At 44.1% G+C, this 15814-nt stretch overlaps 1 protein-coding gene across 1 annotated transcript in view; it reads right to left on the bottom strand.

Annotated features, from left to right (window-relative positions):
* LOC308467792 (putative helicase senataxin) overlaps positions 1 to 15814 on the bottom strand; it is a 232024-nt gene that overhangs the window by 33734 nt on the left and 182476 nt on the right. The window contains exons 14-20 of the mRNA XM_080989496.1: positions 10358 to 10505; positions 9336 to 9437; positions 7201 to 7316; positions 6474 to 6545; positions 5302 to 5454; positions 2120 to 2227; positions 805 to 992 (exon numbers count right to left, since the gene is read on the bottom strand). Coding sequence (XP_080845622.1) covers positions 805 to 992; positions 2120 to 2227; positions 5302 to 5454; positions 6474 to 6545; positions 7201 to 7316; positions 9336 to 9437; positions 10358 to 10505 — 887 coding nt within the window. The remainder of the gene's footprint in view (positions 1 to 804; positions 993 to 2119; positions 2228 to 5301; positions 5455 to 6473; positions 6546 to 7200; positions 7317 to 9335; positions 9438 to 10357; positions 10506 to 15814) is intronic.

The raw sequence follows: 15814 nt of genomic DNA, 5'->3' as shown, positions 1-15814 counted from the left end.
AACATATTCAGTGAATAGCAGTGGAAGGGCAAAAAATCCAGAGGCTTATACAGAAAAATCCAGAGGCTTATACAACCTCTTACAATAGCAGAAATGCAAGTACGTTTAGAAAATAATCAAATTTCATGGCTGTTAGGATATCAGCCGAGATCATTTCTTACAAATACACAGATTAAAAATGAAGCTACAAGTAAACTAACAGAATATGAAAATATAGTAATAAGAGATAGCATTTCCCTTTTATACAAAACACTTATTGAGAACCAATTTTGCCCCCAACAAAATCTAAAAAGCTGGTGGGAATTAAATTGGGATATAAACACTGAAGAGGTTAAACAGAACAATTTATGGACAAAAGCACCATATAAATTTCTGTCAGCAACTATTAGGGAACGTTCACTAAAAACTGTACATGGATGGACTTTAACACCATCATTTTTAATATACAGTATATTAAAAAAGAAAGAACAAGAAAGTGGTTAGAATGGAAGAAAAAAATTAAAGTATCAAATTAGGTTGCTGGAAAGAGTCAGGTTTGAGGCCTATGATCATGCACAGAATTTTCATTCAACTAAGTACTCACCAGTAGTGTCAGAGCAAGTACATTCATTCACACAAACACACCAGATATGATGAGCTAAAGCAGGACCCTCCAGGTGTTGCTGGAATACAACCCCCACCATCCCTGACCACCAGCCAAAATTCCAGGGTAATGTGGAACTGATGTCTACACTTAGGTCACCTTTTCATGAAATGCCTGTTGCCTTGAGGCAAGGTAAAAAAATTAGTAAGATGTCTACACACCGGTCAGTTTTCAGGCCATGGTCGTAGATGTAATTGGAAGGGAAGAGGCAGATCTCTGGGTGCATCCTGTACTGAGTCCTCAAGCACAGGACTGGAAGCCTGTCACTGTGTTTTTCTTGGATTTGCCCATTCAGGTGTCTGCAGAGTCGGCCCATCAGAGACTGCCTGTAGCCGTAATCCTCAGCTTTCTGCCAAAGCAAGGGAGGGGAGGAGGAGTAAAACTTTCAGAGAATGGGTTAAGCACAGGCAGCAACAATTAAAGAACAAGAGATGAGAAGTAGAAGCATGCATATGTACTCAGTACTTGCATCAATTACTGCCTCAATGCGGCGTGGAATGGATGCTATCAGCCTGTGGCACTGCTGAGGTGTTATGGAAGACCAGGCTGCTTCAATAGCAGCCTTCAGCCCTTCTGCATTGCTCGGTCTCATGTCTCAGAGGTCCAATATTGCTCTATTTGCAATCCTTGTTTTGCTGATTTCATTTAATATTCTAATTTTCTGAGATTGTTAATTTGGGGTTTTCATCAGCTGTACGCCATGATCATCACAATTATAACAAATAAAGGCTTGACATATCTCGCTTTGCATGTCATGAGTCTATCTCATATATTAGTTTCACCTTTTAAGTTGAATTACTGAAATAAATGAACTTTTCCACGATATTCTAATTTTCCGAGTTTCACCTGTATTTGAACTAGAGATTAGGAATGAGTGAACTATTCTGGGCTACCCAAGAGGCTTGGGAAACAGTCCCACAAAATAACCCAATCTTTTATTTATTTGAAAGTGGGAAAGATGGCAGCGTAAGAGGGTGCAGGAACTTCTCCCCTCTCCTTATGCTCTTTGCAGCATATCAGAACTAAGAGAAATGGTGATGCTTGAGAAAAATAAAAGTCTCTCAAAGGCTACTGCTATGGGAATATCCCGTGATATACATATACAAAAATACATTCTTAAAGCATTGGCCCTATCTACTCTTGCCTCTGCCCTACCAGCCATTGGAGTGTCTCCCAGAAAAACAGTACTTGGTATATACACTTCTTTTTAACCAAAAGGGATGTTGTCTACTAACATGGTAATCACACAGGCTGATTTCACAGAAACTCACAGAATTGTGTAAATAATTTGATCAGATAAACTAATTGAATCATTTTCACCGTAGGCAGCTCATACACCATTAAGGACCTGATAGATGTTTTACTTCATTTATGCCAAAAGCAGGGTCATTAGATGCTTATAAACAGCCTGTCAGTTTTCAGCTCTACAACTTTTTTCTGGGATAGTCAAAACACCTTAATTGTTGACATACTCACCATAGATTGAACTGTAGGAGGGAGCTGCTTTGGGTCTCCAACCAGGACCAGCTTTTTGCAGCCATGAATGAGTGGGATGATAGTTTCAACCTCACAAGCCTGCATGGCCTTTTAAAAAGACAAAGGGACCAGTTTAAATGAGAGAGATCGAGAGAGATCTTAAGATCTCGCCGCACAAGTCGCCTTGTATCAAATCCTGCTATACCACATCTGCAACTCATCCATTCTGACATAATAGCCTCCCCTGACCCTCTGGATCCAGTTTTCTTTCGATCCATAGAATCATAGAATAGAATCATAGAATCATAGAATCATAGAATCATAGAATCATAGAATCACAGAATCATAGAGTTGGAAGAGACCACAAGGGCCTATCCATAGCAGGGAGCTACTCAAGGATCTTGCTTAAAAAAAATAAGTTCCTAGCTCTCCAACGTTTATTTGGTTGCCTCCAACTTCAATACAATTTGCTTTCCCTGTATGATTACTTTGATATAGTTCAGCTTTCCCACCCCAGCTGGTGCCTTCCAAAAATGTTGGAACGACAAGTTCCATCAACTGAAGCTGTATCACATAATGCTAAACCACACATCTTAATGTTAGCGTGCAAACAAGACTAGTAGAACACTGGCTGCACCCCCCAAAATGGGGTAGATCACTGCCAATTTTTAACTCTGTGAGTAGATCGCAGTCTCTTGGGAGTTGGCCACCCTGGACTACAGCAACTGAATTCTGAAGTGTGTGGGGGGTTTTCTGTTTCTGTTTTTGTTTTTAAAGGGTGGCAGCAGCTTCTTCAACTTGAGATTTAAGTTACCTAGGCATGGAAGTCAAAATTTCCACCCTCAAAATGTGCAAAGCACTCATGACCAGGGCTAGGGATGGTGTCAACTTTCGCTAAATGGTACAACTGGGAACCTGCATGGTTGAAGACCGAGTGCTTTCAACTGATGGCCTACATTTATAATGCGGACACTTAATTTAGGCATCAGGCTGTCAGGTGAGAAGCGTGTCTTGGCAGCCTACAGCTGTTCCTATAATTCTATAAAGCTGTTACTATAGTTCTATAAAATTCCATGCTCACCCCTTCCTGCCCCAGGTATCTTTGGGTACGACTCCTCTGGAAGAATTTTCAATGAGGGGCATGCTGCTCAGCACCAACATGCTTGGACTGGATGAACAGCAAAAGGAAGGCTTTCAATGTAGTGATTAGGCCCAGGGTCAGAGAAAGAGGAGGCAAGCTACTGTGCTTACTGATTAAAGTTTTAAAAAAACAAAACCAAAAAAACCCCAACAACAAACTGTAAACCTGATTCATTGTAGAGGTGCAGAAAGAAAAAAAGGTTGCTTCGCAGATTATTCAGAGCTGTTTTCTGAGCTCAGGTTTACAGAAGAGAGTGTTTCTGGGTCTAAGGAATTTGTAAGCATTTAAAGCTCCTGAAGGGAGTTATGTACTCTGAAACGTATAGAGCAGCAACAGTAAAAATACATTTAATCAGTAAGCACAGCAGCTTGCCTCCTCTTTCTCTCTTTTCGTCTTCATGCACACACCAGGCCCACGTTACCAACCACTACAGAACAAGTGCCAATCAGGGATTTAGGTTTCCCCACTGTGACATGCTATTAGGGTTAGGCTGGTCAGGTGAATTAGCAGGTGATCATCTGGTTGGATCAAGTGGTTCATGGCCTCCCAGGCTTAGAGCTTGACTGGAGCTGCTTCGCTGACATTAATGTTATTTAGTACTTATGTAGCGATTTTCCATAAGCATTCAAAGAGCTTTCTGTAATTATGTAAAAGGTTCTTGCAGAGAGGGGATTGCCTAAGGCTACTCATGGGTAGCTGACATGATGTCCTCCAGAAGGCAGCTGTCTTGTGTGCAGAAGGTCCCAGGTTCAGTCCTTGGCATCTCCAGGTAGGGCTGGGAGAGATTCCTGCCTAAAACCTTGGAGAGCTGCTGTAAGTCAGTGTGGACAATACTGAGCAAGATGGAGCAATGGTCTGATTTAGTATAAGGCACATTCCTATGTTCCTAAGGAGTCCCCAACCTTTTTGGGCTCAAGGGCATATTTGGAAATCTACTGTATTTTTCGCTCTATAGGATGCACTTTTCCCCCTCCAAAAATGAAGGGTAAATGTGTGTGCGTCCTATGGAGCGAATGCAGGCTTTTGCTGAAGCCTGGAGAGCGAGAGGGGTCGGTGCGCACCGACCCCTCTCACTCTCCAGGCTTCAGGCAGCTATCCGCAAGCCTTCGGAGCGCAGCGGGTGTTCCCGCCGGGCTCCGAAGGCTTGCGGATAGCTGCCTGAAGCCGGATAGCAGCCTGCAGCCTGAAACCCAGGGAGCGCAGTGCCAACTCCCGCTGCGCTCCCCCGGCTTCAGGCAGCTATCCGCAAGCCTTCGGAGCCCGGCAGGAACTCCCGCTGCGCTCGGAAGGCTTGCGGATAGCTGTCTGTTCTGGATGCTGGGGTCGGGGAAGGGCGAGCTTCCCCTGCCCCCAGCCCCGCAAGCTCCAGGAGTGGCGGCGAGGTTGCGCGCAATCTTGCCGCCGCTCCTGGACCTGTTTTGGGGGCTTCCCCCGCCCCAGCCCCACGGCTAAAAACGAAGCCGCGCACAGCCTCTCCCGGCTGGAGAGGTTGCACGTGGCTAAAGAGGAAGCCAAGACAGCCAGCGGGATGGATCCCACTCGCTGTCTTGGCTTCTTTGCTCTTTGGAGCTGGGGGGGGGGGGGAATATTTTTCCCCCTTTATTCCCCCCCCCCAAAAAAAAACCTAGGTGCACCCTATGGTCCGGTGCGCCCTATGGAGCGAAAAATACGGTAAGTAACAGTTAAGGACACAAGAAAATACTTATTTCACAAAAGAAAAACTGGCAATGATCTGACTCCCCCGTCTGCCCACCCACCCCCCTTTGGCAAACCACCTCTGCACGCCTTGAAATAAAAAAGAGAAAAAAAGCAGGCAACACCACTAAAAACAGTCAAAACACATCAAACCAAAAAGCTGCCTTGAGGGCTTTTAATGTCAGAAGAGGGTGCTGGTGGTGGGGAAACATTTGTATAAATACAAAACAAGGCAGCCAAAGTGAACAGGGCTGTTTCTGCAATCTGTAAAAGGTACTAAAGACACCCTCCATCCTCCTGCCCCAAATATGCCCTTGCTACTGTAGTGCCTATATCCCCCACTAACCATGTCCACGATGACGCAACTCAGAGGATCACAGTCCAGCCGCTGGAATACTGCACCCAGCAGGCTGCTCCCACTGGTGCTCAGTGTGCAGCAGATGATGTGAGACTCCAGGATGATGTTCGTTTTCATGTCGCTTTGCGATCGCCCACAAACCTGGGAAACACAAGAGCCAGGAACTTCCTTTTTAAGAGCACCTAATTTTTAGACAGAGACCAGTTTTCTTTCAGCTGCCTGTTTTGTTTTTGCAACAGCAGCCATGGTCAGGCAGGCAAAACAAGTCCATGCTCAGTGTGTGGTTGAAGATGAAGTCAGCTGCTTTTAGAAGAAGAACTGGATTGGATGCTAAAATGACAGGCCATGGTTCTGTGAAGGGGTACCCATTTTGCATGCAGGAGGTGTCAGCTTCAATCGCCAATATCTCCAGATAGGGCAAACAATACTGACCAAGTTAGATCAATGGCCTGACTCAGTATAAAGCAGCTTCCCAATGCTCCTATGACTCAGGATAAACACAGCCAAATACCTGCTTAGAGTCCGTATGAAGGTGTATGTGTTCACCCATGTGGTGCTCAGGAATGCAACAGTGCCCCTTAGAATTTCTCTCGGTGCCCACCAAGCCACAGCCTCACCTTCTATGGCATGAGGTGGTGAGGAAAGTTACCCTAACCCAGCTTGGAAAGCACATAGGGTTGTATCCAATCCAGTGAATGAACATGACGAGCCCATTAGGCTCATTAATCTAAATGGGTAAAAATTAATTGTATACAGTCCATAGAGCTGAAAGAGGAAGTGGGAGAAAGCCACCAGTGCCCAAGCCTCCCATGCCCAAGCCAAACACAAACAAACAAACAAGCAAACCAGCCCCCCCCCCCAACCCAGACATTTCCTTTAAAATGTAAAAATCCCCCGGGGTGGGCATGTTGGCCCAACAAAAGATGACATGTCCAGGATTTCCCAGACCTATGGCAACCCTAGTCTATGATTTGGCTGAGATAATGGCACGTGGCTGATGTGCAACAGAGTAGCAGCACAATCAGTGATCTGTACTAACAGGAGAGATATTCTGATTTCCTAGCTGGAGCTAATCCAAGACACAAGCACTTTTTTGCATGATGAGATGAAGCAGTTCACCAAGGTTGTTTTTAAGAGCATCTTAGTGATAAAACTCATACCTCCTTCAGTTGAACAGTGAGCCTCTTGCTCTCTTCTGCAAGCCTGCGAGTTTCCTGCTCTAACTGTTGTTTCTGAAAGAAAGATGAGGTGGGTGGGAATTTACTCGTTTTTGACACGAATACTCAACCAATCATGGGGAAGGGCATAGCTCAGTGGTAGAGCATCTACTTTGGATGCAAAAGGTCCCAGATTCAATCCCCAATGGTATCTCTAGGTAGGGCTGCCAGGTAACCCTGTCTGAAACCCTGGAGAGTTGCTGCCTGTCAATGTTGACAATAATGAGCTAGATCAGGCTTCCTGAACCTCAGCACTCCCGATGTTTTTGGCCTACAACTCCCATGATCCCTAGCTAGCAGAACCAGTGGTCAGGGATGATGGGAATTGTAGTCTCAAAATATCTGGAGGGCCGAGCTTGAGGAAGCCTGAGCTAGATGGATCTATTTTCTGACTCAGTATAGGGCTGCTTACGGAAAGAAAGAAAAAAGTTCTGAACAGCCTCCCTGCTACTTGATCCCCACTTTAACTGAAGACTGAGCATTTGAGCAAGTAAAACATGTGTCTCCCCACTACCCCACATCAGGTTTCGGCCCATCCGCTGTGCCTCCAAGCCTTCACACTTTGAACTGAAGAGCATGTCTGAACTACAGTTTCAGACCACAGCCTACCGGACAGACTGAGTAGGATATAATAATCCTGGTCAAATTACACATGGCAACTAACAAGTACCTTCTCTTTGCTTTGGCTTTTGTCTATAGCACACTGGCAAGAAAGAGCATCCAGTCGTTGATCTATCTCTTTCTTCCGCTTGTGGATGTCTTGATCTTTCCCAAGGGCTGCTCGGCCTAAGGAATCCAACCAAATGCTTTTAATTTAGAAATTTATATCCCACTTTCAAAATGGAACTTTGGTTGCTTACCATTCTCACACTGAAATTCAATGCTTCTGACATTCATTAAACTGTGGGTTTATACTGTTATATTGTTATATGGTGGGGGGATCCCTAGAAATTAATAAATGGTAAGGTTTTGATTATTTGGGATATGAAGGTAATATACAAGCTGCAGAGGAATTCCTGGGCTAGCCTATGCAAAACGACCTAGCCAAGCTATGGCCATTAAGAAACAATTGTTGTTTAGTCATTTAGTCGTGTCCGACTCTTCGTGACTCCATGAACCAGAGCACGCCAGGCACTCCTGTCTTCCACTGCCTCCCGCAGTTTGGTCAAACTCATGTTCGTAGCTTCAAGAACACTGTCCAGCCATCTCGTCCTCTGTCGTCCCCTTCTCCTTGTGCCCTCCATCTTTCCCAACATCAGGGTCTTTTCCAGGGAGTCTTCTCTTCTCATGCGGTGGCCAAAGTATTGGAGTCTCAACTTCAGGATCTGTCCTTCCAGTGAGCACTCAGGGCTGATTTCCTTAAGAATGGATAGGTTTGATCTTCTTGCAGTCCAAGGGACTCTCAAGAGTCTCCTCCAGCACCATAACTCAAAAGCATCAATTCTTCGGCGATCAGCCTTCTTTATGGTCCAGCTCTCACTTCCATACATCACTACTGGGAAAACCATAGCTTTAACTATACGGACCTTTGTTGGCAAGGTAATGTCTCTGCTTTTGAAGATGCTGTCTAGGTTTGTCATTGCTTTTCTCCCAAGAAGCAAGCGTCTTTTAATTTCGTGGCTGCTGTCACCATCTGCAGTGATCATGGAGCCCAAGAAAGTAAAGTCTCTCACTGCCTCCATTTCTTCCCCTTCTATTTGCCAGGAAGTGATGGGACCAGTGGCCATTATCTTCGTTTTTTTGATGTTGAGCTTCAGACCATATTTTGCGCTCTCCTCTTTCACCCTCATTAAAAGGTTCTTTAATTCCTCCTCACTTTCTGCCATCAAGGTTGTGTCATCTGCATATCTGAGGTTGTTGATATTTCTTAATTCCGAATCTTAATTCCGGCTAGGGATTCATCCAGCCCCGCCTTTCGCATGATGAACAATACAGGACCATTAAGGGCCATTGGCAATGCAAGAGAGCTGTCCTTCCCCACTGTCCTGAGGTGTGAACAGTAACCAGGGATTTAGAAGGCTTCCCTGGGTGACTGTATTTGAGGTAACATGAAAAGAGTGCCTTTAGCAAGGTGTGCTGGGAAGAAGAAAGGGAGGCGGAGAGAGAAAGTTCCATCTTGAGCAGGCAGGCTGGGAGAACAGGGAACAAGCCCTTCTTGAGATGACCATACTGTAAGATCTGGACTCCCTTTATCTAAACTCAGGTGTAAATATGTGAATAAATCATATTTCTTAAAGCTACACAAGCCTCTGCCGCACCTTGATTCTCAAAGGAACACAGATCCTGGGTGAGCACCTGGAACACCGCCTAGAAGTTTGCTACTGCTTAGCAGAGTGGGGGGTGACACCCAATCTTTATAACAATATCCAGTGCCAGTCAGCTCCATTGATTTCAATGGGTCTACTAACATTACAACCCAGAGGTTCCTGTTATACCCCAATTACGAAACTGATTTAAAACTGCTGGGAATGACTTTTAAGAAGACTTTATAGCTGAAGTGATTTCAGTTATATTTTTTGTTTTGTGTGTGATGCTTTATTGTTTAATTATGCTTAGATAAAGCCAGAGTAAAAGCCAGAGTATATATTTGATAAAATAAACATCTTTGGCTGCAGACCAGGATAGGATGGGAGGGATAGGATGGTGTTACGGGATTTCATCCCTGCTCACAATCTGGGAAAGGTCTGTCCCAGATAGAACAGAGACTCGGGGCTATGACGAACCAACTTTTGAACCCCACTGTTAAGCAGACTAATTAGGAGACAGCAAATGGTGTGAGGGAGGAACCCTTTACAAACTACTCACTCATTCTGCGATTGGCCTGGGCACCCAGACTGAATTTCTGTACGTCCTTGCTGATCAATTTTTCTTCCCCCAGCCTCACCAGGTTGATGTCACCACAGTTTCCTGGGTGTGAAACAGACACTTAGAGCCCTGCTGAAGTACAGCTAGCTTTTTTAAACTAGAAAGACATTTGGCAAAGAAATACTTTTGATCTGCTTAGCAAATCCTGAAATCTGCATCTTGCACATCCTCAATAAGAGTTAGAAAAAGTTCAAAAAATGGCAACCAAAATGACCAAGGGGATACAGCAACTCCCCTACAAGGAAAGGTTGTAACATTTGGGACTTTTTGGTTTAGAGAAAAGGCAAGAGGCAACAAGCCAGATGTTTATAGAATTATGCAAGGTATGGAGAGAGTGGCTACAGAAAAGTTTCTCCCTCTGTCTCATAACACTGGAACTCGTGGGTATCTTAAAATGCTAAATGCTGGAAGTCTTAGGACAGATTTTAAAAATTACTTATTCACACAGTGCGCAGTCAACTATGAAACTCGTTCCTCGTCAAGGTTCTTTTGCTGCAGACACCCTTAGGGCAGCTTACAGAAAACAAGACAAAACAACAAAATAAAAATACAACACTAAAACCAGTAAAAATAAGTGCAGCAAAGCTTTTAGTAGGTACGTGCAGCACTAAAAGGATCCCAAAGAACCTTTAAAAAGTGTAAGGATGTACAAGAAAGGCTTTGCTTGGAGTCTACAGGATAAACAGAGGGCATCAGGGAGATTAGATTGGGGGCCTTCAGCATTCCAAACACATGGTCCACCACCAAGATCCAACCCTGTTCCAAAGGATTTCAGATGGATTCTCTGCAAGGACAAATGCCTTAGGAAAAGCAAAGCACCCACTACCTATACTGGCAGGTGGGGGGGGGGGTCTAAGTGACTTAAACGCGGAATAATGTCTTATTCTTCAGTTATGACCAAGCCAATTGCTCCCTCCAGCTATGAATTCCACAGATGAGAACTGGCCAAGAACTCATCATACCCAAAGGCTTTTCCTTGTCCTGACATTTTTCCTTGAACTCAACAATCATTATTTTCATGAGGTGATCTAGAGCAGCGTTGGACGGAGCACAGACCAGCACACGGTTCCTCTTGATCTTGCTTTCTACAGGAGTCTCTTTCCCAGATCTCTGGAGATTTAAAGGGGGAAAAAAGTCATAGGGTTGTAAAATATACCTAGAATATACCCATTGAAACAAATCAACCATATAGTCATGCCCAGACTAGGAGTGCATACGGTAATTGAAGTTGGGTCTTTCAGAGGTCATCTAGTCCAATCCCCTGCCGGACAAAGGGTCTAAAATGCAGGATGCAACCACAACATCCCTGAAAAAATAGCTGGGTAAAAGACCCACTGTAATGGAAAGCCTGCCCACCTCCAGAGGCAGTCCTGTGCACTTTTGAAAAGCTCCTGCCCCTGTGAAGTACCCTCTAATATTTAGCCATTAGTTCTAGTTCTGCACTCTGGGCATAAAGAAGACTGAGAAAAAGTTAAGTGCAATAATGCAGGGCAGTCGTCTTCCACCTTTTCAGATCAAAGTCCCTTTTTAAAGCCCAAGGGTCATATCCAACTGAAATATACTCGGAGTCGAGTGTGGATTTCATGCTCTTTATTCAGCTCATAGTAGCGAGGAATGGAAGTTTCCCCAAACTGTCTGCTTTATATACATTATTTAAACAATGGGTCGCACATGATTGGCTAATTCCGGGATTCTCCTGTAGGCCAATCAGGTTGCGGATTCACTTCCACCTGGAGCTGGATTGGGTGGCTCCTGCGGACCAATCAGACTGCTGCATTTTGGATCCTATTCAACTCAGTACATAACACCAACTAAGTTTTATTCAAAGTGCACACATTAAAATTATGGGGCCTATGTTACTCATGCACAGTAATTTCAAAGGGTCTATTCCAAGTAGGACTAAAAAGAGCCTGCTGGACTACTCCAATGACCCATCTAGTCCAGCATCCTGTTCCCATGGGGGCCACCCAGATGCCTGTGGGAAACCAGAGAGCAAAACATGAGCATACGAGCACCTTCCCCTCCTGTGGTTTCAAGAAACTAGTATTCAGAAGGATTACTGCCTCTGACAATGGAAACAGAGCATAGCCTAGCCATGAATTTATCCAATCCTCTTTTAACATCACTGCCTCCTATAGATACACCCCAGATGTGCACTCTGAAATTTATTTTTAAAGGAAAATGACACGAAAAAAGGAGTCCTTAACCATTTAGAGTTGTCACTTTCCCCCCTCCTCTTGCATCTTTTGTGTCCTTGTGTGACCCAATACATAGCAATTTAGAAGGCTTAGTATTCTCCAGCATTTTACAGTGCTACCTCTGGTTACGTACTTAATTTGTTCCGGAGGTCCTTTCTTAACCTGAAACTGTTCTTAACCTCAGGTAACACTTTTGCTAATGGGGCCTCCTGCTGCCGTTGCGCTGCCGGAGCACAATTTCTGTTCTTATCCTGAAGCAAAGTTCTTAACCTGAAGCACTATTTCTGGGTTAGCGGAGTCTGTAACCTGAAGCGTATGTAATGCAAACCACTGCATTTCTGTCCAAAGAAAAACAGTGCCTGCATATTTTCTGTTTTTTTTTTATTTAACATGTTTTATATACTGCTTAATTAAAAATATATACATAGAGTGAAATAAAACATTCATACAAAATAGCAAAAAAATCAGACTTTAAAAATAGTAAAATAATAAAGCAATAAAAGAAAGAGATAAAAATCAACATTTTTTTTAAAAGAACAAACGTACATAATAAAATTGTACAGCTGGGTAGGCTTGCCTAAATGGAAATGTTTTGAGTACGTCTAAAATGGTACAAGGAAGGGCGACAGATCTGCGAGACTGATGATGGAAAGAGTGCTTTTATTTATGAAAGTGATGATATATGGAAACCATCTCGACATGATGATTGGACGAACGGAAAATTCACACAGGATTATAACTGGTGTTTACCTGCTTAAGGAGATTATCAGAAGAGATCATAAAGAAAAAAAGAAAAATATACGAACAAGATGAGATGTGAGAACAGCAAGATAGGACTGGATAGAATTATGAACATTATTTGGACAGATTTGTGGATATGAACGCAGCAGCAAGAAGATGATTGGAATCCCATTCAGAACTAGAAATATGGGTCCCCCCAACAAAAAAATTAAAATTCGGCTTTGTAATTCGGAATTTATGTGATGAGATTTGATTTGATTTGATTTGATTGGTCGGTTAATAAAAATTATTTTTAAAAAAATAAAAATAAATAAAATGGTACAAGGAAGGCACCTGCTTAATTTCAGTGGGCAGGGGATTCCAGAGAGTAGGTGCCGCGTCCTGGAAGAATTGGTTCCTTGCAAGTACAAAATGGACAAGAACAGGCCCAATTAAAAGAGAAGAAAGTGTTGGGATGTGAATAGATGCTAGCAGAGGATATATTTATTAGATATTGTCCTTTCCTAGCATCTATTCACATCCCAACAAATGGGGTCCAAGGGATGTGGGTTGCGCTGTGGTCTAAACCACTGAGCCTCTGAGCTCCTATTGCTTTGTCCAAGCTCCTGCCAACCCAGCAGTTTGAAAGTGCACCAGCGTGAGTAGATAAGTAGATAACAATGCAGCAGGAAGGTAAATTGTGTTTCCGTGCGCTCTGGCACTTATCACGGTGTCCCGTTGCGCCAGAAGTGGTTAGTCATGCTGGCCGCATGACCCGGAAAGCTGTCTGTGAACAAACACCGGCTCCCTCAGCCTGCAGCGAGATGAGCGCCACACCCCATAGTCGCCTTTGACTGGACTTAACTGTCCAGAGGTCCTTTACCTTTTGACCTTTAATGGGGTCCAGATTAGATAATTTCAACCCTATCTAAAATAAAAAAACAGCACCAGTCTAAAACCAGTATATAATAGAGGAGCATTCATTCTTTAATTTATTGAACACTGTTTATATGGAAACATAGGAAGCGTCTTTATACTGGCCGAACTCCTTAAATATTGTGTACACTGACTGGCATCAGCAAGGATGCCTCCAGCAGGGCAACACCAAAGGGTGTGGGCCAATGAGGGTGTGGGCCAACCCCCTTTTGCAAAAATAATGGTGTTAATGGGGATGGGATTTTAACTTGGGTGGGTGTTGCTTATTTGAGGGGTAGGGTTGTTTTTAGTTGTTCTTAAATGTTATGTGTTACATGTTAATTTGTATTTTGTTTTTGTATTTTTTGGTTTTATAAGACTATTTTACAGCCTTTTAAATGTGTTTGTGGGAGGGGGCGTATTGTTTTGTTTTTATTTTAACTATTTACCTTGCATTTTCATCCTGTGAACAGCCCTGAGATATTGTGAGGAAGGACGGTATATAAATCTAATAAATAATAATAATAATAATCAGAAGGTCTCCAGGGTTTTAAGCGGGAAGCCTTTCCTAGCTCTATCTGAATATGCCAGGGATTGAACACGGGACCCTTTCTGCATGCAGATCAGATGCTCTACCACTTTAGCTATGTCCCTTCCCATTAATTAACAACAATAACCCAGCACCCCACATTTTACGTAACATAATATATGTGGTTCTTATTATTTGCCGTTGAAATAAGACAGCCTGGATCACTTCCTGGTGCAACTAGACTTCTCCATGACCCTTCCCCACTGCAGGAAGGTGGGACCTACTTGGATGGTCTGCCCCACCACGTAATGGATCCAAATGGTTTCCAAAGGGTGGCAGGGAATGTCTTATCCCATGTTGATGGCCTTTCAGCTGATTCCCTGGTGGCCCGCTGGAATGCGGAGTTAACCAGGGCTATCGACTGTCTGGCTCCAAAGCGCCCTCTCAGATTGCATGGAACCCAGACAGCCCCGTGGGTTTCCACGGATCTGAGGGCAATGAAACAATCGTTGAGACAGCTAGAGAGCCAGTGGCAGAAATCCCACTCCGAATCAGACAGAACATGGGTTACAGCTCAACGGCGAGCCTCTATTGCATCTGCAGAAAACAGCAGCAGAAGACTCAGGTGGTTTGCAATCTAAGGGAACAACCTTCGCCATTGGGGCCTGGTGAGGACCCCAAGATCTCCTGCAATGGTTTTTTGCAAAGTTTTTTTGCAGATAAAGTTGCTCAGGTTCGGAAAGAGGTAGACTCCACCGTGGGAACAGGGCTGGGGCGGGAGAGTGCTAGAGTCCTGTCTAGTCAAGTTGCATGGGATCAATTCCAATCTGTTACCTCCGAGGATGTGGACAGGCTGCTTGGACGAGTGAAACCGACCACCTGTCTCCTTGATCCTTGCCCATCCTGGCTAATAAAAGAGAGCTGGGAAGGGCTGGGCGATGTGCTCTGCGGTGTGGTGAATGCTTCCCTCTGTAAGGGAGTCATCCCAGACCCACTGAAAGAAGTGGTTATTAAACCGCTTCTTAAAAAAAAACATTTTTGGACTCAGCCCATATGGCCAACTATCGCCCAGTATCAAATCTTCCATTCTTGGGCAAGGAAACTGAGCGGGTGGTTGCTGAACAATGTATGGAGGATGTGGACCATTTGGATCCCTTCTAGTCAGGATTCAGGCCTCATCAGGGGACTGAAATTACATTGGTTGCGCTTGTCAATTACCTCCGCCAGGCTAGGGACTAAGGTGAAAGCTTTTTCCTAGTTCTGCTGGATCTTTCAGCAGCCTTTGAGATAATTGACCATGACATCCTTCTGGACAGTCTAGAGGGGTTGGGAGCTGAGGGCACTGTTATACAGTGGTTCCGCTCCTTCCTCCTGGGTCGTGTCCAGAAAGTGGTGTTGGGGGATGAGTGTTCAGACCCCTGGGTGCTCACTTGTGGGGTGCCTCAGGGTTCTGTCCCCCACAAGTTGCAGTATAAGTTACAATGTCAGCTGAATTTGGGAAAACCACTTGAAGAATCTGTAGTGTTGAGCTATTTCAATTGCTTTTGTTTTATTTGCTCATTGCAAACAGTTTAAAGTCTGTAAATTTTGATAATAAGCCTGATGAGCAATGGGGATTGAATAATTTCAATTGCAACTGTATATGAAGTCATTAGAAGAGATCATCAGGGCGTTTGGGCTGGGTGTTCACCAGTATGCAGACGATACCCAGCTCTACCTCTCATTTAAATCACAACCAGTGAAGGCAGTGAATGTTCTGTGTGAGTGTCTGGAGGTGGTTGGAGGATGAATGGTGGCTCATGGATTGAGGTTGATGGTAGCATTTCACTCCACCGTCGCTGCATTTGAGATTGTTGTAAATCACATGCCTGTCTGAGAAGACTATGGGAACGGAAGACAGCCTTATCTCTCTTTCATTGTATGTACTTTGGACTGTACTTTCACTTCTTCTGTTCTCTTGGAAGAGAACGGACACCATTATGCTGTAGTCTGTATATAGAGTGTAAATAAATAGTAGCTTAGATCTACAATGTCCCACGCTTGTTGCTGTGTAACGC

This window comes from Podarcis pityusensis, assembly GCF_964106645.2.
Source record: "Podarcis pityusensis genome assembly, chromosome: W".
Lineage (NCBI taxonomy): Eukaryota > Metazoa > Chordata > Lepidosauria > Squamata > Lacertidae > Podarcis > Podarcis pityusensis.
This window is presented reverse-complemented; position numbering and strand designations above follow the sequence as displayed.